General features: G+C 41.9%; 1 protein-coding gene across 1 annotated transcript in view; it reads left to right on the forward strand.

The window, feature by feature from the left end:
* The window catches only part of LOC127353100 (receptor-type tyrosine-protein phosphatase N2), a 223,353-nt gene that overhangs the window by 162,439 nt on the left and 33,414 nt on the right, over positions 1-27,500 (forward strand). Inside the window, exons 13-16 of the mRNA XM_051382123.1 lie at positions 5,185-5,397; positions 14,462-14,659; positions 23,298-23,445; positions 25,245-25,318. Coding sequence (XP_051238083.1) covers positions 5,185-5,397; positions 14,462-14,659; positions 23,298-23,445; positions 25,245-25,318 — 633 coding nt within the window. The remainder of the gene's footprint in view (positions 1-5,184; positions 5,398-14,461; positions 14,660-23,297; positions 23,446-25,244; positions 25,319-27,500) is intronic.

Below are 27,500 nucleotides of genomic sequence, written 5' to 3' on the forward strand. Positions count from 1 at the left end.
TCTCACCGTAACGTTGTAATAACATTTAATTTAATGGGATTTGCTGCTGTTTTAATTTTTTCCAGCTGCGGCTTCGCACTGCTGGAGTGCAAACTTTAAATCGCGTTGTGCATTTCTTAATGTTGCAAGTGATTTTCAACTTGGAGGAGTATCCTAATTTGTATGCAGTGTGTGATATCACTGAGAAATTGATTCACACTGTTTTGTCTGGCAAAGGTATGAGGGAAAAGAAAAACATTTCAATGATCTTTTATTCTGTTAGATTTGTAAAAAGTCCTTATTGAATTAATGAATTTGGGTATTTTATAGCATGCTGTTGGTTTTTTATTTTAATTTTTTAACAATTTGTGTGTGTGTGTGGACTTTTGTTTCGGTGCATGTGCATTTGTGTGTGCACACGTTAGTGCAAGCGCGTACAGTGTTTGAGGGGTGTGTGAAAAATTACATGCAAGTGTGTACAAGTGTGCACCTACAGATGTGAGTGTATCAAATGTAAAATCCCTCTGCGTATGTCAGCCTGTGTAGATAGTTCTACTTACTTACGTGTGCAGCTGTGTGTGTGTGTGCGTCTCTGTGTGCTTGTTTGCTGAAAGGTTTTGTTAAAACCCCGGCTGAACTTTTTCAAAGGCCCGGGATGAATCAGAGGTGAGGGACAGATCTTTGTTTCCTACAGCAGTCGTCGTGGAGGAAAACAATAGCCGGCCGCCGCTCTCCCTCTGACCTTTTTTCACCCATTCTGAATAAACCAGAGCCGTGCAAATCCATCTGCCTTTTGTCTATGGGAGCCTGGATAATCCACACCCCCCTTCACACACACACACTCAAATACACCCTGTTACACACACGCACACACACACACACACACACACACACACACACACACACACACACACACACACACACACACCAACCAGGAGACCAACCCCTCCACCACCAAACCTCCATCTCAAATCCAGATACCAAAAGCTACACACACATTTATTTCCAGCACAGGATTACTGCACTTTTAAAAACAGATTCAATCCGAATTTTTTCATTGACATTTTCTTTCGTGATAACAGCTGCAGAGCAGATTATTCTGAATTTCGAATCCTACCTACACATCACACTGAGCGTTGATAGAGGTTGTCAAAGGGAAGCAGATTTTAATGCAGAACTCAGGAGAAATGTAAAAAAAACATCAAAAATGTTCTGTAACGATACAATGCTTTCCCCTCTCTTTTTGAGGGTTTTTATTCTTTTTTTTATTCCTCCTGTTCAAAGACGCCTGTCTGTCTGTAGGGAGTGTGTCTGATATTTGCTGAAAAGGGCTGAGCCCAGCAGCGTATACAGCCAGACAGCCAGCATCCCTGACGGGCTATGTTAATGCTTTTCAGAAATACTCAGTGAGGAGGAGCGGCACACACTGTATGTCAAATCACGTTTGCCTATGTGAAATGAAAAAATTTGCAAGTACAATCGCTTTTTGCTGGGCCAGATGGACAATAGAGGTGGAGGCTTGAAAGGAACTCCCTTCTCCCCTGTGCCTTTGGGGAGGCAATATTTTCCTTACATTTTCTGCTGCTCACTGAAACAGACTCGATTGAAACGTCTGATTTTCCTCCAGAAACAAACAGGATTTTCTGTGGGGTTTTTTTTTTTTGTGCGTCATATGATAAAAAAAAATTCACATCTGAGCCAGGAATGGTCCAGATTGAAGTCTGGAGTGCTATTTCATTCTGGCTGTGTTCCTTTTAGCGACGAAATCAACACAAGAGTCATACTGATTATTGTCACAGATTATTCCTTTTCTTCTTCTGCTCCTACCATCGTACCAGCAGCAAAGATTTCCTTTAATTTTTCTCCGCTGAGCTGCAGTTCACCTTACCGGTCGCAGCCCTCTACACCAAGCCCTCAACATGTAATTTGATTGAAAGCGTTAAGCCACAGGAGGGAGAGTCAAGAAAGGCCATAGAGCTGCAGAGCCGTGCAGATAACCTCTTATTATCGGAAACAGAGTGTAGGTGACACACTTATGACAAGAATAAGAAATCGCCATGCAGATACACTGTAGCTATTCAACAGTGTTGGGTTTCATGCTGCGTTGCTGGAAAGGTTACACAGTCCTCTGCACAGTAATGACTGCATGCATTGGCTCATGTGTGAACGTTCCACCTCCCGTCCTGAGCAAACATTTGATTTTCAATCATTGCACATTTCTGCTACATCTGCCTCTGCAGCGCGAGCACAAATGCTGCTCGTTTTTCATAGCTGCAAACTAACAAGTCATACACCCCCAGGCCTCTCTCCCTCCCTCTCTAACTCTCTCACACTCAGCGACACACACACACACACACACACACACACACACACACACACACACACACACACACACACACACATCTACACCCGTTTGCTGTTACTAACAACTGCAACCAAACTTGATTAAGCAGGTGGGGTCAGGCTACATTTGTTTGAATCAATAGACAGACATGTTAGGCAGCCATGATAGAGAGAGCAGAGGGTGTGTGTGTGTGTGTGTGTGTGTGTTTGAGGAGGGGGGAGTGCTTTGGAAACGCCGGCATCTGTCCCGTGAAAGATGACTGAGCTGTTACAGTTAGAGCCTTGAATTATGGGCCATTACTAGCCGAGCAAGATGCAATCCCTCTCCATGAAACTTAATTTGACAAAACAATGAGATGACTCAGGGAGTAAAATGACAAATGAAGTTATTTGATCCGTGGTAAAAAAAAAAAAAAAAAAAAAAGAAAGGAAAAAAAATACATTTTGCAAAAGATGATTGCAGTGGAAGCATGTGGAATCAGCAGTAATGCATTATTAATGGCCTTGCCAAGCCCACAACGCGTACAGGCTACTGCTCAGCTACTTTTGTTTATGATGCTTCCTTAACGGCCGATATTTCTGCTGCGATCTTTTACATTAAGGCCACATTAATAAAAAGAAACATTAAAAATACACAACCAAACTACAATCAATTGGATCTGCTTTTACAGATGTCTGGTGCAATATTAATATGTGCAGCTATACAAATCTAACATAAACAGAATCCCTGCATTATGTTTATTACTGATTTATGAACAGCCTCAGTAGTAACTTGCAGTTACTAGTAGATAAATCTTTTATATGTTTCTGCACTTCAGTGCTGAATTTCTCACATTTTTGTTCCGCTTTATTATTATATATATTTTTTCCGAGCACTGGGAGAATGGTCTTCAGTGCAGCACCCCAGTCAGAGACGCCCACTGTTTCCTTTCAGGGCCGTCACATTACTATGCAACCAGCTTTTACAGTACGGCTTAGAGCTCCCCAAGCAAATTGGACACCCCACAAAGCATCGGACAACTGTTGTCCCCCATTGTGGGTCTTTCTGCAGGCACTCTTTATCAGGTGCTGAATGCAGAAGCAGCAATGAATGAAATCATAGGGGGTGGGGTGGTGAGGAGGGGCATCATCAAGTGGTGATGGTGGTGGTTTGGTAGGGTGGGGGGGGGGGGGTCACTCCCTGAAACCTCACAAGAATTCCAGAACAATCCATGTGCAGGGTAGAGCGGCCCTTTTTCCACCTCCCAGGGTTTCAGGGTTTCTCTGTGCTGACAGGCAGGCAGGAGGGATTCGACAAGGCTGCCCCCTTTCTCCCTACCGCTTTCAAAGCCTCCTTTCCATTAACTCACCACGCCGCACCTCGCCTAATCTCTGTGACCTCCACCACCGAGGGACAGGGATTTTTTTTTTTTCACTCCCCTCCTTCTTTTTACCCTCGAGACAAGCCTGCTGCCTTTCTGTGAGGTTGAGAGCACCTTTTTCTCAGCACTTTTTCTCTGGCACAAAAATGATACCAAACAAACTTAGTATGCAGCATAAAGTTACTATCAGCGCGAGCTAGTGACGAGCTGTAGCAAGCCGGTAAATTTCTGAACCAGTAAAAAGGTGGGAATTTATCTTCTACTGTGTTAAAAAGATGAGAAAAATAAGCTTTTTTTTGCAATTGATTTCTTTTGATAATTCTCTGTCAGGAGGAATTGTAGCCCTTGTCATTGGCAGTGCAATTTGTAGCGCCTCTTTTAGTTCTTGCCTCGCTCTTTGTTGTCAAGATCATTACGCAGTGTGTAATAATGGGGAATTATGTTGCCTATTGTAAACTCTTAGTAGTCAGGTAGAACACAACAGGCCCATTATCTTGAGCTCGCTGGTGTCTGAAAATGAACAGCAAGCAGCAGTCGGAGCTGCAGCTCTTAACGTTCAATAAGACTTACTTCCCCTCGCACAAATTACCGCCGTGGAGGTTTTTACACACTCAAGAAGCAGTTCAAACAGAGACTTTTGTCGTACAGTATGTGTCCATTGTGTTATCTTAAGCAGCAGACTGTGTGAAAAGAAATCTTTCATCTTCCAGTTGTTTGCTGAAGGATCTGGTTCTCACGTGCTGGATTAAAGTGCTGCCGAGGTCGAAATTGGCAAGGCACTTGCTCAAAACGGCGGAACGTCTGTTGCCTCCATTCACAGTGGTGGAGAATTCCTCCAATATAGCAAACGGCGTGTTGAGCTGTCGAGGCACATCCAGAATGCCTTCCTAAACAGGAGTTTATGCATTCTATGCACTCCTGGGCACAGATGGTGGAACAAACGCTTGTGATTATACTTTTCATCGAGCACAGTGATATGCATATTTATGTCTTTCCAAAAAAGGAAAGAAAAGAGCCATGTGATTTACACTTTCATCTACTGATGTTGGAACAAACATTTTTTGGGGGGAAAAATCTTTGGAAGCAAAAATAATTAAAGCTTTTTAAGGGGGTTCAGATAGATTAGTGTCAAATGTTTTTGGACCATTTGGTGGAAGCTTTAATCCAGAGGTATCAATCCATGTGCCAGGAAGCACTGAGAGTCTGCAGGGTTTTTCCAATCAAACACAGATTAGTTCTTCTTGTCTGATTGATCAGTGAATTTGCCTGATGATCACTTTTAGGTACATAGTTTTACACCCTTGTAGTTTATTCCAAAGCACCTGCTACCGTCACGAGCGCAGACATTTTTAGCATTGCGGGTGAATCACAACTCTTATCTTGCCTGTGAGAGTACCACGCTCTACCCATTGAGCTGCACAGGGAACCTCTCACCTCAGATAAAAACTAGTAACAGAAACATATTATTAACCCTTTTTATCTGTTCTTTTGTGGCCCACAGGGAAGCCAGATCAACCAGATCCCCACCAAGTACAGCCAGGCGGAGTCGACCAAGTTCCTCGTCCTCACTGTCGTGTCCATCCTGTGCATCGTTGGCGTGCTGCTGGCCTCCACCGTGGTCTACTGCCTCCGCCACCGCTCCCACCACAAGATCAAGGAGAAGCTCACCAATCTGGGAACAGATACTACCAGCGATGCTACCGCCACCTATCAGGTAGGAGGTGCTACTGCGCCATCTGTGACTTTGAAAAGATTTGTATTTGATGTTTTTGCTTTTGCTTTTAAAAATCAGATTCATACCAGATGTTGATTGTCTATTTATAAATACATACATTTACAAGCTTATTTTCCTGTGAATGTATGTAAAACTGAAAATGTTTAGTCCAACAAATAGAAGCTTAATAGCAATGCTTTTAGATAAAGTGTATTTCTAGAGCTGGTGGCTGAAACCTTTTAGTTTGGGATTGCTCGTGGGGTTAAAATCAAACCAACCCTTCATTGTGGAAGTGTGACACTCCACATTCTGCTTCAACCTCAGTTTTTTTAATTTATACCGCCATGTTACTAGATTGATGCTGTGTGGTGATGGCTGACTCTACTTAGTCCCCTGCTGTCATTTGTTGTTTGAGACATGAAGCAGTATCACCAATCCAACAGGTTTTCCACCTCCAGTCATTTCCATTCCCCCCTCTGTTTGCTGTAATTATCCTTTGGCCAGAATAGCGGGGTGTGAAATTTAATTTACAGAATCCAATATTAAGTGGCTTTTTGAGCAAAGAATTAGATTGAGATTTTTTCCGTCTCTCTCCCTGACCTTTTCCCCACCATGTTTTTAAATGAGAGTGGTCCTGTGAGCATTGATTTTATAATGAGCCCAGCCCATCCCCTAAGTGCTTACATTTTATGCTCTTCTCCGGGGATTTTTAACTCCTGAAATAGACTGTGCTGCTGCGTTAGAGGTTTACCTCATCACCGGGGACTTCTGAAGAGTCATGACGTACGTTTCTGCATAAAGATCTATTGTGAGGGAGAAGATGGAAACTGAAATATGAGAAATATGATTTAACTACTGTTTCTGAAAGTCTGACTTTCAACATGTCCAATGACAGGCTGACATTTCAGCTATACACATTTCACATTGTACATAAAATATTTGCTTTTCCTCAGTGTGAGAAACTTATCTTCACGCTTACTTGCCTCCGAGATTCGCATTAAGCCTCTAATTGGAAAATGCTAATTAAAATTCACACGTTAGACTGTGTTTACGCATTATTTATCTGATTAATAGCTAACAAAAACATTCGTGTTGCTCATTCTTGGGAGGTTTACTCAGCCCAAACTCCCAAAGCTCTTCCAGTTGATTCTCCTTCCTCTGTCGTCTTTATCGAGTCTCGACAGCGAGCCGTCGTCATCCTCAGTGAAAGACCTCGGTGTTCAGCTCCCATCTTAGCCGTGTAAGCCTCGTCTCTTTGTCAGTGCTGCTGTGTAGAGGGGTTCCCTGGGCTGGTGTGTGTGTGTGTGTGTGTGTGTGTGTGTGTTTGTGTGTGTGTATGTGTGTGTGCAGTCTCTAGGGCTACATGCAATTAAAGCAGACAGGAAGCGGCAGGCTGCCTGACGGCCTTACTACTGCAGCTCCCTCATACTGGCTGTCACACACACACTCGCACAGGCATACACACATAAACATGCACAAACACACACATATATGCATGCACACACTCGGCAGCTACTGCATGTTAATGATTCTTGCCCTTGGCGCGTTTGTTTGAGGCCTCAGTTTGCACACTCACACACACTCTTCCATTCCTCCATTCACATCACCTCGCCACCAGCTACCTCCCAATCCACTCCACCGGCACCTTCCCCTGTCTGCTCCTCCGCTCCCCGGCTTGTCAATCAAACACTCCCGGTGAAACCGCGATATGGGATTGGCCGACGCTGACAAAGGAGAGATTGATTGACAGGCGTCGACAGAGGAGCGTGCACACCGTGTCTGAGCGCTGGGCGGTGAGATGGTGGATGGTGCCCGTCAGTCAGTCAGTCAGTCAGTCAGTCCCTGGATTACTCTGTCACCGACATGGGAGTCTACAACGTCGCCTTCAGTTTATCTTTACATCTGATTCAAACTTTTATCTGATCCTAAAAGTCTTCCTTTTTCCCTCGAAGTAGAAGAAACTATCCGCCAGCAGGGTGAGATCATTGCACTTGATTGCAGTGGATCTCAACTTTTTGCATGGATTTTCCCTAAATCAAGATATTATCTTGAAGCAACATTATCTTATTCAAAGATATCATCACCCGCACCATGAAACTTCTTGAAACATGAGAAATGCTTTGGAAACTAGTAGATATATCTCAACACATTTGCATATTTCGTCAAGTCTTTAAGACAGAAGACAAGGTTGAATGACTTGCTAAGATATTTTTTACTATAATATTTTTTGCCTCCCTCGGCCTGCCTTACACTGTGTCTGTTTTCTCTCTCTGTCTCAATTCAATTTCAAGGACCTTCACAGGCACGATAGCATCATCTTTGCACGGCCTAAGAATAAGTGCAAAACACATTTCCAGTACATCTCAATTTAGATTAAACAAGCAAACAATAACTCTTGTTCACTGACTGTCCTACACCTCCTTTCTCCCTGCGTCAATTTGGTTCTTTATTTCCTGTCTTGCACAAACCCTCACAGTTTTCAAAGTCCTTGTCTATATGCTGCAACAGCAAGTGCTGGAGTGAAGTGTTGGGCAATATATAGAAACTAGACTGTGCATAAGGCAGGTCAGTACGGGTGCCCTATCCACATCTCTCTGGAACTATTTTGGAAATTTGTACAGAGAGGATTTGTGTGCGTTGCCATTGCAAGAAGTAGTTTAATGTTAATGTAACGTGGCAAAATGTAAGGGCATGTAGATCAGATGTCCATCTTTGATTCCTGAGATCAGGGTTTCATAATTTTAGACCCCAACCATACTTAAGAGCACTGTAGGTATTGCAACTTTGGCATTGAACACTGTCATTGCTGATAATCAAGGGTCAAATTTTCATCGAAAAGTGCCTCAAAAACATTTCAGCCAGTCCTGCTTTTTAACTGTCCTTTTACATATGATAGATTTCAAATAAACCAGCGTTTTTTATTCCTAGATATGGCACAATAGGTTCTGCCTGATTTGAACCTGCACTAGCACAAAGGAAACTCATTAGTCTGGCCATACTAATCCCAATTCAACATTTGCAGTTAGCAAGGCTCTCAACATGGTGACTGCTACAGGTTGTACTGTGACAATAAACATACTAACTTTGTTTTATTGGCCTTTGTATCTGGCAGAAATTGAGTTGAATTTTCAGGTAAGCTAGCAAAGCTTTGACATTGATTTCACAAGTAACTGCTTTCATTCAAACATTGTAATGAAGGAAACCGTAACTAACTAAACATTTAGAAATTAAAAAAATAGCAAGTGCCAATGTACGCTTTTATCTCTTATTTAAACTGTATATTCTTTATAGGGTGACTACATTTCTGAGCAGAAGTCTCATTCATGAATGAAAATGGTCACATTCAAATATTTTCATTATCAGTGTAAAAGCTTTTGGCAGCTGCAGTCCAGACATAATGGTGTCACTATCCTGTCCTACATTCCCTCTCCTCTAGCTTTTCTTCAACCCTTCAGTCTCTCGTCCCCCACCCTCCCCCGACTCCACCATATTGTATCATGTTCCCCTTTTATTTGTTTGTTTGTTCAAGCACAGAGGCAAAGGCCCCTACATTTGTTTTGGTCAGGAGGGCATGTAAACAGAGGCGCCCCTGTGGGCCCGATGGGCCCTGGCGACACACCCCGACCCCCAGTCCCAGTCTTCCTCACCATTAGCAGGCTTTCATAAAGAGGGGGTGCTTTGGGTGGCACACGTCTCCCCGTCACTGACACGCCCACCATCGCCCCGGGGTGATGCATGATTCGAGACGGTCATGTGGCGCCAAGTGGATTCCCTGGCATGGCGCCCATGAGAGGGGGTTGTTGGGGTTTTTCTTTTAACCTTTATTCATGCAGGGAGGGTTGATGAGGCAGTTAAAGCACAGACTCAGTTCCATGTCTCTGTTAGTTAGTACCTTTTTTTGCATTATGTTCTTTGTGTAAAAGCTTTGGTTTTGTTTCAGGCAACCAAACAAAATTACCTTCAGGACATAAAAACTTATATTGGTGGGAAACATTGAAAGCTTTGGTGACTGTTGCTGTGTTTCACACAAGTGTTTTTCTAACTTTATGTGGATCAATGGCAATCTTTGTCTCTTTGAATTAACTATCTCATCATTAAGCAAGAACTTAATTGTAGTTTTACATTTCTGTTATTCAGATGACAAGCTTATCTGTAGCATACCAATGGCTACCTTGCTTAAAAATTGTTTTAGAAAATCACATAATCTAACCAAGTGTTTTTCAAATGCTGCCATCAATTCTTAGATTGATTTTCTACCTTCCAGACGGACATTTGTTTTCATTCATTTCAATTGTTTTTAAAATCAATTTGACAAGACTTAAAGCTTGCTAGAGATTGGTAATCCATCACAGTGAACATTTATCCACCTTTATTTATTGTCAAAGTTAATGCAGTTGGGAGAATGGATGCAGCAACATCTTAGATTTAAAACCTGACAAAAGGCATTTTATTCATGAGCTGTCAGAAAAATGAATCCAGAAGACAGAAAAATAAGCTAATATGGATGTCCTGGAAAGGATCATTTTCTCATTCGTTGCATTGAAATGTTTGCTGTTTGGCAGGAGATTGAGCAATTGGATGTCCTTGAACGCACCAACAGTAAGGCAGCCCTTGCGTGCTACTACAAAGAAATGACGTGTTGTCCGATAGTCTGCAAGTAGATTTTAATACAGTAATAAAGGGCTTTAACCAATAATTTAAGAGGGAAAGAAATCACTTATATTAACATAGAAGGCAATTTGTAAAAAACAATAGTATAACATGCTAAAATCAGTGAGCATATATGCGTTCAGGATCTAGAGGACTGAATGTGTTTGTTCTTTGGCAGTCTTACTGTTAGTCTCACCTCTCCGTCATTAAGTGCATAAATTATCACAATTAAAAGGCAGTATTGAGACAAAGCTGGAAACTGCACAGCAGACTCATGGAGATCATAAACCACAGTGATTAACGTGGCGCGTCCAGCCACCTGATAAAGTGCGTCTCGCTGAAAATCAATACACTGTAAATAAAGATACTTGTGTTTGAATGGGCGCAGCTCGGGGGAGGGGAGGTGTTGGGACTTCAGAGGCGCTGTAAATTTGCGCTGTTTAGACTCTAAACCTGTCCTTGGTTATATTGTTCCTTGAATTTTTTGCCTTTTTGTCCTCTAATTGGCTCTCGGGGGGAAGCCATTTTGAATCCGTTTTAATTACATCATAAAAGAATTTGCTGCTGCAGCAGAGTTCACCGTGTGGGCTTGTTGAAATATGAATGCTGTTGATCATGTGTTTCCCTCCCCGACAAAACACCCACAATGCAGTGTCTTGTGCTGATTGGGCTCCATGTTGTGTTGCTGAGGATATAACACTGACGCACAGACAAGAAACCAGGTGTATTTAACAGCCAGAAGGCTTAGACCAATTTATGGGGCCAATATTTGGCTTTTATTAAACATCAGAAATTGGCCAGTTAGTGGGATCCACCTCTGGTATCACGGAAACTCCTCTCCTGACTACAGTCTGTGAACCATGCAGTGACATTTAATCTTCTTTGCCAAGAACAGGCTAAGCTGAGAGGTTTAATGTTCCATGATGCTCCAAATGATGCCTCAGATGCTTTCCCCTCCCGATCTGACAAGATTTCAAGTTTTGGAATAAAAATGATCAAATACAAAGGTGAACAAAGGGATAAAAGTGCCAGCTGTCACTTTAAATTAAAGTACCCATATTGACCTGAGTTGATTATTAGCATGCATATTTAAGCACACTTTATATAAGATACCCAATTAGCGGCAGGTCCTATTTACTAGACTGGTGTGGCTTCACATTTTAACAAATAAAGGTCTCAATTGGACGCCTGGTCTAATTTTATAGGAATTCTCTGGATGTATAAAACTTGTTAAAGCCCACTTGAGCAAGTTCTAAGCCACTTTGATCTCCTACACAAATATAAAGGTTAATATTGAGTGTGTCCATATTGGCGAAAGTCTTCATTAGATAATCACTTTTATAGTATTTCCCACCTTTGCTAAAGGGTGAAAAGCCTGGGCTATTAGGTTAAGTTTAACGGTACTCATTCACCCTTAGAAACACTTAATAAATGTGGTCTATTCTTATGTAACAAAACACAGAACTACAAGTGTTAAGAGTGTCTAACTCACAGTATGTTCCCCATTCTAGTTCTATGCTTAGTTAGGAGCAAGACCTCTCATTAGAATGGGGTAGTAATTAGGAAGTTATTGATAGAAAACTCTTGGTTAATGGCCTAGTAGTTGTAAGATATGGTCATGCAATATAAAGCATTCTTAAGTGCTTTATAATGACTGATAAAGAGTCCATATGCTAATAATATGCATGCTAATAAGTAACTAGTAAATGGTGAACATAAGTACCTTAATATAAAGTGTTACCAAAATAAAACAACTGAACTACACATAAACATGTAAAAGGCACATTGCAGCCACAGAGTAAGGGATAATATTCATTAAACTTGTCATTACACCAGAAACAGCGCAGGAGTTAACTGGGTCGATCAAAGTCCTAATGGAAAGCCTCATTATACATTCATCCAGTTATTATGCATGTAACCATTAAAGAAATTAATCACTTGATACAGATTATTGATTAAAATGGTTTCAGTACGAGATACGATGATTTACAAGCTTCAGCCAACAGCTCTGCAGATCTGTAACCATAGAAACACAATTAAAAGTGATAAATCAGTTTAGCCTCCAACTATCAATCGAACATTTGAATAAATTAAAGTGATATCGTAAAAAACGTTGCTTAATTGTGTCCACTGTCAAGTGTTTCTCTGCAGTATCCAGGCAGTTACAGTGAGTTGGATTGAAGTATTTTGGTAGAATATGATCGGATGTGAAACATTGATCTGTTGAAGAAAGATTGTTGATCTTCTGGACGGCCTACAGCCGAGCAGAAGTGAGATTCGACAAAGCCATGTAATGACTTTAGATATTCTAAATATTGTTGCTGATGGGTGAAAATGACCACACGCTGACGTTTTAGAAGTACAAAGACTAAAACATCCATAAAAAGGATAAAAACAGCGCTGCAGAATAGCACAGTGCTTCCTACTGTATAGTATCTGTCTGCAGCCTCTTCGTTCACATGCAGGCATGTTTGTGTTTGCCTCCCACCAGCAGCACTGTCAGTATCCCCAGGCCAGGTACTGAAGCACTTTAATAATCTGCACACATTTATGAGTCCGTGTCCGAGCTCATAGATCAGTGTCAGCGTGCCGACCTATGAGAATATCAGTCGGATCAGATACAGACTAATGAAGGCCTGCTCACATTACCGCCGCCGTCAATCAAACACGCCGTTAGTTAATCATCAGCATCTCTCTCATTAAGAAACACAGATTCCCAGAGAGATTCAGCCCAGGTCTTCTGTTCAGTCAGTGCCCTTGTGGGCTGATATGTGTGACGTATGGTTTCACATATAGAGCATGTGATGGGTGAACTTCATTATTTTGTTCTTTTGACTTCACAGTTACACTGCGTGCTGTGGTGTGATGTGCTTATTCGGGATAACATACAGTGGTTAAAATGTATTGTCTTACTCAGGGACACGAGGACTGATCTGACATATTGATTACTGATGTATTAATTGTCATAAAGAGACTGAACATGTAATTCTAGACAGCCTGTGATGGACAACAATATGCCGGATGTGGTCATGTTCAAGCATTCATTTTATTACTGCATTCCTGTGACTAATATGTCCAATTTCCGATCCAATAATGTTGCACTTGGCTCTTTATTTGGAGATTTTTTGATAAGATAGTGTTGGTGTGTCTCGACAGCTATTAGATGGATTGCTATTAAGTTTGCTGCTACACACATTTATGTAATCACTTCAGTGATCCCTCAATTTTTTATCTAGCACCATTATCCCATCAAACTTACTTTTTCCAGTAATTTGGTTCATGACTAAATCTAAAACAGTAAACTAAGATGGTGAACATGTTAAACATCTTATCTGTCTAACATTAGCATGTTAGCATTGTCACTGCGTCCACATAGCATGTTGTTAGCCTTAGTTCAGCCTCACAGAGCTGCTAGCATGGCTGCAAAATTGTAGTCATACATTTAGAACAGCATTCTCTTTGTAAGTGTCTCTGGCGGCTCACTGAATCTCCTGCTAGAAGTTGTGTAGAGAAGGCGTAGAGGGAAAGTTAAACATGGTCGAATTGCATTGTGGTCACGTATCCAGACAGAAGATGCTCAGATGTATGAATGAAGACACTGTATTTGCTGCTGAGACACTGACTGGCAAAAAACTTTCTCTAAAAGTTTGTATTTATCCAGGGAAGGCTTGCTGAGCATGCATACTGTTTTCCACTGACATCCTGGAAGCGGGCCAGCATGACAGCAGTTGGAGATTAACTGCTGTTTGATAGAAAAGTTTCACTCGTTTCCCACTCTTGCCCAGTTGTTTGCAACCATTTTTTGCTCAAAAACCTGCTTGTTCTACCTTTTCACCTGTAGTTTTGTTCTTTTTTTCTGTGAAGGTTGACACACATTAATCCCATTTTCTGTTGCCTGGATCCACCCCTCATGCTCACAACCTGCTCATTAAGCAAATAGTGGCCTTTTTCTTGTTTTCAGCATTTGAACTTTCAAGTACAGAAAGAGAGCCAAAGTAATAAAGATAATCACGAATAAGCATTATAAAGAAGACACGATTCACCAGCCTTTGGCGACCAACATGATTATGGTTCTGCATTGACTCAGAAATGGTAACCAAATCTGTAGTTGCAGACCTTTCTCCACTTCGTTCGGACGACCCAACCCTGACAGTCCCACAGAGGTGTAAAAGCCTACAACTTCCCATTAGTCAGTAGAACTAATGAGGCTTGTTGCATGAGCAGTAAATCATTGTCAGCATTACTCTACAATTAAAAACAATTTAAAACTTGAAATTGTGACGTCTCTCCATTACTTTTTCCTAAGCCATTGTAAGTGTCCACCAGGTGTCTTGAGTTATGCCCATTGACAGTATGCCATTCTACGACAACACTAGATCCCAAATGTGTGACAGCGATCCCTTCTCTCCCGTAGGAGCTCTGTCGGCAGCGCATGGCGGTCAAACCCCCGACTGAGCGCCCGGAGCCGATCTCCTCCAGGATCAACAGCGTGTCGTCTCAGTTCAGCGATGGCGGCCAAGCCGTCAGCCCCTCGGCGCGGAGCAGCATCTCCTCCTGGAGTGAAGAGCCCGCCCACTCGAACATGGACATCTCCACCGGTCACATGATATTGGTGAGTTTCCCGTTGGGTTACTTTCTTGTAATTATCTTGTAACTGCCAACTGTACACTGACTAAGATATTGTAATAGTAAATAATAACCCTGCTTAATCACCAGAGACATCAGTTTTAATGGGCATGATGTTGTGTTGGTGACATCAGAAAACTTGTAACTTTTTGAATTGGATTTGAAGGACACATTCAAAGACTTGGAAGAGGGTTGAGGGCTATGTTTCAATTTTACACAAAACCCTGGAATGACTAATGACTTTATGCATTTTTTGCTCCGACTGATCAGTAGGACTGACATTAACGTGTAAATCTAATCCACCCACTGATATTGCACATCCAGAGATGAAAGGAGTTGACTAAAATTCAGACCCCAACATTGTGAAATACTAGAAAGGAAGGAATGACTAAGAGAACAAACTGTTAGCATCATAGCTGGCTTCCAGACCTCTGAACTGCTGCCCAGATCTCCAGTTTTTCAGCTTTTCAAATAGTTCTTGTGTTCATTGACGGCTGTTTCCTCAATCACAGCTGCGTAGGCGGGATTAAGAATGTGGCCCTAAATCTTGTGTGCCAGAGGCAGAAAAATTGCTACATCCATGAAAAATTGTGGCACAAAATGGCCACAGAAATGGTGATTAGCATGCATGAGATGGATGCAGCAAGTCTTAAATTGACATGTTTCTTTGAACGTGAAAAACATTAAGATAACTGCTCCCAGGAACCATTACCTGCGGTGTTATTTAAAATTACATTGGCGGTATGAATATGTCACTTGCTACTAAACGATTAGGGCACTGCAAAACAAAATAACGCCCCAGTCCCAAACCGAAATTGGTTTAGACTAAATAATTAAATGAAAAGAAATGTCTGATTATCAGGTTCATCCTTAAATGACAAGTCTTTTACTAAATACTGCTATTTCAAAGTGAGCTTTATTTCAGTTCCAGTGATCATTTTTGAAGAAGGTAAAACCTTTTTTTTAAACGGTGGATTTGCTCTATAGCAAGAAAAATCACATTGGCACTGTAATATTCTCGCCTGACACACTGACACTCAGTGTTTTTTACCTTTGTGGTCGGTTGTCTGTCTTTCCAAACAGCTACCAGACATTTTCTACGCCTCCTTCATTTTCCCTTTTATCCAAAACATCCCATCACCTGCTTCTCTACCCCTTAAAAAACCATTTATCTCCTTTGAAACCAGTGGAACCACAGTGTTTTTCTTCCACATCTCTGTCTCGTCTGTATTTCCACATATACCACTCTTTTCTTTTTCACACACACACACACACGCACACATTTCTCTTTCCCTCTCATCTCACTCTCTCTCTCATCTTTCTCCCTGTGTCTTTTTTTTTTGTTTCGTTTCTGTACATCTCATTACACCCACAGTTTCTATAAGCAGCCTTCTTACACTCTTCTACCCTGCAGATGAAAATCTCTATTGAACCTCGGTCGCATTCTGTCGAGCGCCGTCGTAATTGCGATATATAGCTATTCACTTCAACCACCCACCACCCTTAGCACCACCTCCTCATCCCAACACCCCCACCCACGCCCCCTCCTATCTCTCTCTCTCTCTCTCCCTCCCCTTGCATTATGAAGCTGCCGTCGAGATGTGACAGAGCGGGCTTTTTGATGTGTTCAATAGGCACAAAGATACTAATTACCCCTGAGATTTGCACCAGAGTTGTGTTCAGGAGAAATGACGCTGCTGCAGAGAGCTGCTGTTGTTTTAACCGAACGCGCAATCCTGCTAAAGTGTTTCTTTGGCAAAGGCACCCACAACAGAATGGGATGCATGTGTTTGATGCACCTCGGTCACATGTGGATGAAAATAGATTGGAGACAGCGAGGTTTGAACTTCTTCAGGTACATTTGCTTCGTCTTCGCCAGGCAGAGCCATCTCAGCAGAGGCGGCATCACTCGAGAGATAAGAGGAATGAAATGAAGTGTTGCTCATGTTTTGTTAAGTATGCATTTGGTGTGTGGGCCACGGTCTGGTCAGGAGATTACTGAATTTGTTATAATATAGGCACTAATATGTAAATGATGTGAGGGAAGGAGAGAGACTGAGTGCATCTGATGTGGCCGTGATGATTAATAACATTTTGTGTAGGTGATGGAGATGAATATCCTCTTGAATGCTGATATTCCACTTAAATCCTCTTCAAAGTAACTACAAAGTTCTAAGAGACATTTCTCGCTCTGTAAAACACTAAGCGACTCGCAACAAACTTTTTTGCTTAAGTGTTCCAAATCAGATTCAACAAACCCTCTTAACTGTACAAACTTTTAATAAATTCCTCGTTTCAGCCTGATGAATGTATCATCAGTAGCATAATCGATGCCTCTAAAATCGCCATATACGAATATGTGCCCCGCTCCTTTTGTGCGTGACTTCCCTTCAGAAAACTCTTCAAAGAGTAAAACGAAGCTTCCTGCAGACAAAAACATAAATAATTTAGCAGCCTGAGCTTCAGAGGACCCAAAACAATTAGGGAATGTTAATGGTAAAGCTGTCAACGGCGTGTAAACTGGCAAGCCATGATGATGATGATGATTATAATGTAGTGAACAGAATATCAATTTCTCCTTAAGTTAAGTTACAATAATGTTCAGATGCTTTAAACAATATGCATTTAATGATTTCTTCCTCAGAGGAGCCCTATGATTTATGCAAAACATTCTTTAAACATATAATATAACATACATACACGTCCAACACTGCACATGGCAATACCGTATGGTTAGGGGAAGATTAAAGCAATAGCAACAGTGCACAACGCGTCTGCACGCCCAGCAGAGGGGAACACCATCCGCACCAAGGGCTGAAATGCTGAAATGTCTCTAGCTAGCTAAAAACATTAGATTTCAGCACGTCAGAGGAGTATTTTAGCTCCCTATGTCAGTCAGAGAGGAAACTCAATATTGTCGGTCTGTCTCAGTGTCCGTCCTCCTTACCTTGTTTTCTTGGTGAAATGATCCCACTGAATGACCAGAGGTGAAAGATATTTACAACTATTTGATCCAATCACCAGGTTGGATGTATTAAAGATCAGAACCGGACCTTTCATAGCTCAGTTAGCTGCACACATAGACATACTGAGAGTCAGGATCCCACAGTGTCACGCAATGCAAGTCAATGGAGAGAGATTCATTGTTTCCCCCTCTGGTGTGGGCGGGGCTTTAATGCGCTCTGCCTCTGTGGTTAATAAGAAGGTGAACAGTGCTGTATTTTACCCAGTATGAGGGTGAGATGTCGATAGATGTATGTGTATGAGAGAGGGGCATTAGAGCCTGATTTAAGACAATGTTTTATTAGCCATAGTGATTATGATCAATAGAAAATGTCTGCCTTGATCTTCTTCTGCGTCCAGTGACTCTCAGTCGAGTGAGAGGAGGGAGTTCCCATTCCATCCATCACAGTTTCCATTTGATATATAGATTATAAACATACCCTTTTAATTGCAGCCCTCTTTTACAGCCATGAAACCTGTCCAAATGCACCGGTTTCATTAGGCGCCTACTGTGCTGATGAGAAGCTGATGGCATGTTTAACTCCATGTTTATATTCCAAGGAGGGAATAAAAGGGAATGAGCAGGGAGGAATCACGATGCTCATTATCACAGAAAGTCAAAATGTACGATTCTTAGTTAATGAAAGGGAGCTGTGAACTTTTAGCTGCCATTTATTTTTTTCCCCCTTTAGATTTTTTAGCGAAGGAAGAGAAAGTGTGGAGAGAGAGAAATACATACACTGAGCTGTGTTTCAGCACCTTGGACAGCTCTGATTGGTCCAGGCCGTCTCCGTCCTCCCACAGAGGAAGCATTAGACAGCAGAGGGAAAGTTACATAATGCCGTTGTCATGTGGAAACCACGTATCTCCGAAATGTCAGCCGCTCATCTTCGCTTTTCACCGGACCTCCGCGTACTTCCGCTGGAACCTTTCAGAAGCACGAAGGTCACGCGGTTTTGTAGGTCTACAGACGGGCACGTAGAGTTTCTGCTGAAGTTAAAAAATGGAAAGAAGTGAAATTGGAGTTATGAGGTTTTCACATAATGGTGACAATCTGGGAAATTGCTATTTAATGTCTTTTCCCGCCCACCGGCCGTCCTCTTTGGTAGAGATTTTTATGGATTTGCAGCCACAATCCTCTCTCTATCTCCTCCATCTTTCATTCATTAGTTTTCCTGCTAATTTGATGTTTTCTTTAAGTCAATTTTGCCACCTCTTCCACTACATCCTTTCTTTATTTTATTCTTTCTTTTCCTTTATTACATAATCTTTTCTTCGATTTCTTTCTCACTGCACTTGCCGTTAAATTTTTTCAGTTTTTTATGTTTCTTTGCATTGGTCTCTCGCTATTTTTTCTTTTAACTCTCTCTTTTGTACTTTTCCTCCTCCTCCTCCTTCCTATCTGTCATTTCTCTTTCCATAATTTGGAACAATGCCTATTTGTTACAGCTCATATTTTTCTTTTGCAGTTCTAGCTGTCAGCTTTACAAAAATATTCACACTTACAAGAGAGCTCATTTCAGATTCACATCATGATGTCAACTAGAGACCGAGCAGAGTTTCATTCCAGCAAACCGGGACCCAGTCAACGCGTTTGGGGGGAAACTCAGCCGAGGGATTTTTAATTTTTTTTTTTTTCAGAGAGGCGTCACAGTGAGAGACCAAATCCATCACAAAGCGAGGCGAGCGCGGCCCCGCCATGGAAAAGCAAATATTTCATCTAACGCCCTGCCACGCACCCGAGTGAAGCAACTGTTGAACGATTAATAAAAATCACGGGCGTCAAAGAAAGGAATAACGTGATAGCTGATGAGCCGCAGTGCCCCACCTCTCCCACCAACCCTCCCACCTCCCCAAAAATTAATTGCCTCTCGTAAACCCGAGCAAATTCTATGTCATCTTCCACCCACTGATTTTAATTTGAGGAGAAACAGCTTTCACCATCTTATCTAAGTTAATGTATTACTTGGTCCCATGTGACTGGGACCGAGTGCCCCCCCTCCCCCCGCACCGCCGCCGCCACCTCCCCCTACATCCTCTTTGCTTGTGTCTTAAGAGGATTAGTCGACTCTATATATAAAGCACATTATCTTGTCTTTTGTTGCTGGCCAAGTAAGTGTTATAGATTATACTGCAGCGAGAGCCTCCATCGAGATTAACCGGGCTGGGAATTTGTTGTGGTTGTGGTTTTCGTAGCTCACCAGGAGGCCAGCTGGGATGTGATCTGTAGAGTTGATAGGTCGCAGGGCAATGGGCTGGAGGACGAACGGGTTTCAGCAAATGGATGTTGAATCACTCTAATGTGGTCAGTTGAGGAGCAGGAAGCATTCAGCTGCAGCGAAGTTAGACTCATGTTTCAGGATGATGTCAGCTTTTAACTAGAAATGAGACAGCAGCCTCCGATGGGATGGATGGATGCAGGTTGATTGATGATGATCGATTACACGTTTGTTGAATTTTTAGAAGACCGTAGCCTGAATCGATTCACGCAAGCAATAATTTGATTCGAGACAAAAATAGCACAAGTGTGTTTTTATAGGGATGAAATTCTTCAGGAAGCTCTTCAGCCATTTTATGAACTTCTGTGAAGAAAACTAAATGAAATTGTTATTTATGTAGATTATATTATTATTTGAGATATAAAGTAAAGATAAAACGGTAAAGATGTAAACATAAGCTATATTCACAGAGCTTTCAGTCTCTGAAAAACAGCCTCATCCTGCATTAGAAAACTAGTTAAAACAATCAAAGAGCTGATAGAACAATGGCAGAAAAAAACACAGAATTCGTCCAAAAAGAAGCTTTTTAAGTCTGTATCTATAACTGTCATCGTTCGTCAGGGGTCATCAAGTTACTCAATGATAGAACAGGGGTCCAAAGATGGACCAAAAGTTATAAAAACAGAGTTTAACATTTCAGTTTCTTGGCTGCACTTTATCCCCTTGCTGATAAATGTCAAGAATTCCCTTTGAAAACACACTTACGCCCTTTTTTGTATCATCTGTAGCCATTATGACATCCTCAGTGGTGGAAGAAGTACCACAGCATAAAAATACTCATTAGAAGTATTTCTGATGCATTAACAAGTACGCTCATCAATGTGGGGCTTTTTTGGTTATTTTAATGTAAAATAATGTATATTATTAAGATTTAAGATTAAACCTGTAATGTAATGGAGTAACAACTATTTCCCTCTGATGTAGAGAAGTACAGATACCTTAAAGTTGTACTTAAAGAGTACTTGATAAATATACTTGGTTTCTCTTCACCACTCAAAACCCCACCCTGCTGAGTAACAGCAGAGAGTGATGTCTCTCACCCACTTCCCCTTTCCCTTTAGTCGCTGTCGATCCAAAATGGCCGCCGCATTACATCACCTCCCATGCGGCCGGCTTTCATGCTGCCGTTTCCTACAGGTGCTCAGATGGTGCGTCACAGCCACAATGGCGGCTCGGGCAGAGTCTTACTGCGTGGCGGTTTTTATTGAGCACCTTTGGCAGCTGTAAGCCCCCCCGCAGTAAGGGGATTATTCAGTGTTTGGCCGACACATGGTGATCTCAGCACCTCCTGATTGGATTGCAGTAATCCCTTTACACAGCCACAAAACCCTATTACTCTGGCATTAGAGAGGGAGAGAGAGGGTAGGGGGTAGAGGGTGGTGGGGGGCATCTGATGTAGGACAGTGTGTGTGTGTGTCTTCGGTAGGACTGTGAATCTTTAGAATATTTGCAGGTCATGTGTTTTGTGTGATTGTGTATTCATGCTATTTGTACATATATATATATATCTATATATATATATATATATATATATATAGGTGTGTGTGTGTGTGTGTCAGTAGGTACTGTGAGTGTGTATGCCGATTTTGTGTGTGTATTTGAGTGTGTATTTTGCGTGACTAACTGGGAACCGTGTGAGCGAGTGTGTTCTCTTTGTGTGTGTCTTTGCAGTGCATATGTGTGAGCGTGTGTGGGTGGACTGTGTTTTTGAGTGTATGACCTTATAAAAACCTTTATGTGTGGATTGTGCTTTAGATGTGTGCATGTGCATTTTCTTTACGTGTGTTTTTTGTGTGTGTGTGTGTGTGTGTGTCTTTTTAAAGGATTCGGACCCCCCGCTGCTGGTGGCGGTGTGCAGGTGGAGGGTCGTAGCTCGCGGCTCACTGCTGCTTTTAGCAACTCTGAAGCAAATATAATAGAGAGCTGATACTACAGCAAGTAAAGGCCAGTGTGTGTGTGTGTATGCCTGTGTATCCGTGTGTTTGGTTGTGTGTGTGTGTGTGTGTGTGTGTGTGTGTGTGTTTTCAGCTATACAAAATGCAGCTGTGAATAGATGAAACTTGCTGTTCCACACTGAGCCTGTTAAGCTCACTGATAGACTAACAAATAACAAACCTGAGTAGCTGCATGTTTGTAGAGTTTGTTGAGTGGGCATGCTCATGTATGATAAAACCACATATCTATCTATTTGACCGAGACACTTTTCCATCATCTTCCAGCAGCTGGACGTCTGGCCATGCTGCCTTCCATTTTTAACAAACTCCTCTCATTTTAGCAGAAAGCCATTAGGCCTTTTTTGGAAGCTAATTCTGATTAAGATCGTCCCCATTTGTAACTGCCATCATAAATCATCGCCGGAGCCATTTAAAGAACCACACAAGCTCATTTCGTTCCCTCATCCATTACAAACGAACGTACCATCCATATTTTGTGTGCATGGTGCCGCAGATTTTTAAGGCTCCTAGAAAAAAACAAAGCTACACGGATCTCCATCAGATTATGGCTGACCTTTAAGCCTCAGTGTGAACAACACACACTGTCCTTGCTATGGACGTCCGTGCCAAGCACATTTGCAGACAGTTGATCAAAGTCACATTGTCTTCCTTAATTATGAATATTGTATGGTAGGTAATGGCCAGGCTGATACTGGTTATCATTTAAACAGAGCAGATTAGACTGATAGCACTGTGATTAAGATGGCTTCAGCTCAACTAATAAAACAAGGAAAACATGCACACAGGAACTCATGCACGGTTTAATGATTCTTCATGGAGAAACAGAGGGAGGGGAGTCACTATAAAGGATGCTCCAAGGCTCAAACTGGACCTAAACTCCCCCCATCTGGTGCTTTAAGCAGGTTATAACAGTATTATCTCGGTTTTCTTTTTCACATCAACACCAGATGGGTGGGATTTGCCACAATGAGTGACAATCACAGGAAAGAGTCCTAGTATGCATTTGGTTGAGTTTTCTTTGATTGACAGAATAACTGTTACCTGCTTTTCCATCTGGTGCTCCTCTGAGACGCAAACAAACAGCCTGCCAGACAGTTTAGGAAAGCCTGTTATGTTAAAGTTAAAATCACAGGCTATATGTGAAATTTTGTGATTGACAAATCAACTGAAACAGTCTTCTTCAAGGTGTCTATCTGGTTCTTCAGGCAGATAAAGACAAGCTTAACCAAAGATAAATACAAATACAAGACACCCTTAAAATGAACGTATTCCGATATCTGCTGAGAATGAAGGCTGTAGAAATACAACCCCATCAATAAAAATAACCCTTTGTTGTATGCCCAGCTCTGTTTTCTCAGCTCTCTTTCTTCTCTTTCTTCTCCTTCAGTCCTACATGGAGGATCACCTGAAGAACAAGGACCGCCTTGAGAAGGAGTGGGAGGCACTGTGCGCCTACCAGGCAGAACCCAACGCCTGCACCATTGGCATGAAGGATGGCAACGCCAAGAAGAATCGCTCCACTGCTGTTGTGGCATGTAAGCAATGAACTCAGGAAATTGTGTTTCTTTTCTTAGCTCTCTCGGTTTTCTTAGTTTGAATTTATCAGTCTCAGTGGTGACTAGTGGGCGAGCCTCAGCATTTACATGTAGATAGTAGTAATCAAAAACTGATTAGCTACTACTTCAATATCTGCTGTTGCTCTGTCTGCTGCTTGCATGAAGTCCTGGTTTCAGGGGGGTCCCCCATCCTCTGACTGCTGTTTTAGACCTGAAGACCCTGTCTTCAGGTGCTTTGGGGTTAATTTTCATCATGAAAATGGTTACAAAAGTTGGAAATCAGCACAAGACATTAACATCTGTAGCTCATAATATATCAGTACTGGCCTTCAACAGCTTTCTGATTTTTGTTACTAGAACCATCTTTAGGTTATCTTTGGACTCAAAGACAGATAACTTAATGATCTGCATTTTCAGTTAGGTGTACATTATCTTCAAAAACTAATCTACGTGGACTGGTGGTGCTTTAAATCCATTACGTAATTTGTCTTTAATGAGTTTCCTAGAACCAAACTAATGCTTTTGTTCTTGTACAGTTCAATATATGCTGTGCGGGAAATTTTCCTTAATTTAATGGTCAACCTGTAATCTTCTTCTTCATTGTCGATATCTTCAAAGTACTCACTGTTATCAACATGTTCAAAACTTTAAAGAGCAGCACATTTAACAGGATAACAGACAGAGGCATGTAAAGGCAAGACAGCAGTATCTCTGTCTCACTAATGGAGGGCAAAAAAAATAAAAATTGGAACTCAAATTCAGCTGTTACACCTCCTGATGTCAGTCCTCCAAATGTAGTGGCATTACTCTCACCACCTCTCGACAACACTCCTCGTATATTCTAAGCCCGGCCTCTATTATCAGAAACCAGGAGCAGATGCAGTGAGCAGAAGGGTTGTAAATTAGTTTTCTATTAAAGCTCTCCTGCACCGACCTCATCAATGATTAAAATTTCTAAGCTTCTGTGGAAATAGCCCATCTAAAAAAGTGCTGTCCCATTCTCTCCACCGGGCACGGGCTTAATGAAATCCAGGTTGTCAGCAGGGAAAGCAGTTTGTCAGGAATAAATTGTGCGTCCTATTTGAAGCACCACTGGCTGCTCTGAAAAAAAATTCAGAACTGTTTTTGCCACTATCACTGGAGTGAAATGTACAACCTAGGAAAATGTGTCCTTCCTGAAGATTACCAAGGATGATGGAGGGAAGATTCTCCCAAAGCTGGATGGAATTTGTCCTCAACATTCAGTGTTTTAATATAATTTCAGATCTTTGAACATTTTTGGAGCTCCAAAAGAATTTAAATTAAATTCTGTCAGTCTGATTAAAGCTTAACCAAACAATATGAGTTTGTTAAGATGGACCCACCAGTGTGCTCAGAGTTTCAGAACTCAGTTCTTGGCTGCTGAAATCAACTACTTACTCCTGACTGCCTAAAATCTTGGACTTTTGGTGAATTTCTGGAATGGTGTGGAATTGTTAGAAGTGTCTTCTAGACAGTGAAAGTCAGGGATCACTTGATAATTCCGAAGGAAAGTCAAAGAACATCAGGGAATTTTAATCCCTGAAATGAAACTAGTTCTTTCCTGAGCGTTAAACAACCTTGACATAGCAGAAGGTAATAAACTCTTAAGGTCATGGAAACTTGGAGATTTACATCTTGATTCTTGTTATACTCAACAGATATGCAAAGAAATACCTTATTGCAATGCATGTAATACAGCCACTGAGCACTAGAATTCTTAAGACAAAACGTGCTGAATTCCTCCATTTGCGTTCCAGATGATCACTCTCGAATCACCTTGAAGGTGGAGAACAGCCAAGGCAACTCTGATTACATCAATGCCAGCCCAATCGTAAGTACCTCCTCTGCATTCTAACTCTGTGCTTCACACCGCCGCTATGCCAGGCTCCCACAGTCCCCACGGGGCGTCGCAGGAACAAAGGCAGCCTACCGTTGTACAATATAAATTTTGATGCAACGCTTGCTTAGCTTCAGCCCCACACTAGTGTGTATGTTCTGCGCCATGAATATTAATGATTGTTTTACAGCAAACACCCCGGGCGAGTATTCGCTTGGGGAAGGCGTGGGAAAGGACATGCGCGTGGCTCTCGGTTCGCTTCTCGTTTGTGAAACACAAAATTGATCTGTGGGGTCTTGGGAAATGATTGTTTCTGACCTTGGGTTATGCTAATTTGACACTAGTTTGTGTTTACTGTTACGGTGCGCTCGACTTGCCGAGGCCTTTCCTTGGCGCAGTACAGATTTAAGTAGCAAAACAGCCTGTAGGAAGGAGAAGGGGGGAAGAAAGAGCCATGTGCATTCAGTAAGTGAGTGTATCAATTTGGAAACCAGTGTTGGAATAGTAGGTTTACGTTTCCCTGGAGGCAGATACAGTGGTATTCCATTAAAAGCAACAGAAACGCTATGCATTTCAAATCTGGGCGTCACACCAAGAAGTGGCTGAGTGTGTGCGTTCGAGTGTGTGTGAGAGACAGACAGAGGGAGGGTGAGAAGGAATCAAAACTATGCAGGAACAAAAGAGCAACCTTGTCAAATGCCATGAACACACAAATGCAAAAACAGCTGCAACACATGTACCCACGCACGCACAAAGGCACATACCGACCAACACACTTGATGCTTGCATTGCACAGACCCTGAAATGCACACGCATGTATGCACACACACTCATATGGTGTACATACACACAGATGACATGCAGATAGAACATAGAACAAACAGTGCAGACACCCACGCGCAAAAGTACACACTATATAGTGTATACATCGCCCCCTCCCCTCCAAAATACATATTAAATAAATATTAAACACTGGATGTATACAAATGTACGGTACACACTGAGGATATTTAAGGAACCGCCTCTGCTGACAATTTCCCCCAACCGCCCTCACCCACGCTTTGACGGAAAGAAGATGTGCAGAGACAAGATGTTTGGGATCTTCCTCCGGCAGACTGTCAATAACTGTAAAACTTATTAATAAATGTTTTGGTTGCTCGGCCAAAAACTTTTCTCATTCTGTTGCTGTAGGGTAGATGGATTGTTATTAGCCAGTATGAAGCTAATAATTCCCTGTTGTCACATTGGAGGAACCTGTTAGTTCCGATGACATCCATCCATGCACTTAATATCTGAATATTAGATTTTTTCTAAAACCTGCTCCATTTATTCCGACTCTGCAGATGAACAAGATACCATATAAGGAATTCTGAATAATCTGAGTGTACAACTTTGACCCCTTCCCAGTTCATGCTATGGCTGATTTTAATAACTTTCAAAATTCTCTGACCAGAGGGCCATTTGAATTTGCATCAGTACCCCACACGACTGGATGCAATCCCCTGTGAGTTACTGTAAGTCAGTTTTCTTCCTCAGACCACAGTCAGGTGATGCCAATATCCCAGTAACCTGTGATTCACAGTGGGATTGGTAGTTTTGTGTAGACATGAATTACACAGCAAAAGATTCTCACATACACTGATGTAGAAAATAGTGAGATCATTTGGAAGGCTTAACAAAGCAAGGACCACTTCCACTGAGTCCTTTAAAGCACTACAGCTGTGTTCTTGGTGAAAGAAATTCTAAAGAATCAGCGGATGAACAGTCATCATTTAATCAACCAGATGTTGTTTTCTGTGCTGGCTAAAGTAAGGGTGTCATGAATTAGCTAAATTACATAATTAAAGCCTTCCTAAATGTTACATGCTCAGTTTCTCATTAAATATTTGGGTGGAAAGTACCCACAAAGATGTAATTGACACCAGGAAGCTATGGAGGGTGTTTTAGATGATGATTGTTTGTTCTGTGGGGTGAGGACATTACATTACACCTAAACTGCCAACACGGAGGTTCAGGGAGTGTACTTTTGTTCCCCTCTGATGGTTTGATCACCCACCACTTTAGCTCTCAGTGTCACAACCTGGACGAGTTCCTCCATCGTGACAATTCACTATGCTTTTAGCAGCGTTGGTGAACCAAAGCTCCACCTAAAATGGATCTGCTGCACTACAGTCTG

Source organism: Dicentrarchus labrax, unplaced genomic scaffold (genome assembly GCF_905237075.1).
Source record: "Dicentrarchus labrax unplaced genomic scaffold, dlabrax2021, whole genome shotgun sequence".
NCBI lineage: Eukaryota > Metazoa > Chordata > Actinopteri > Moronidae > Dicentrarchus > Dicentrarchus labrax.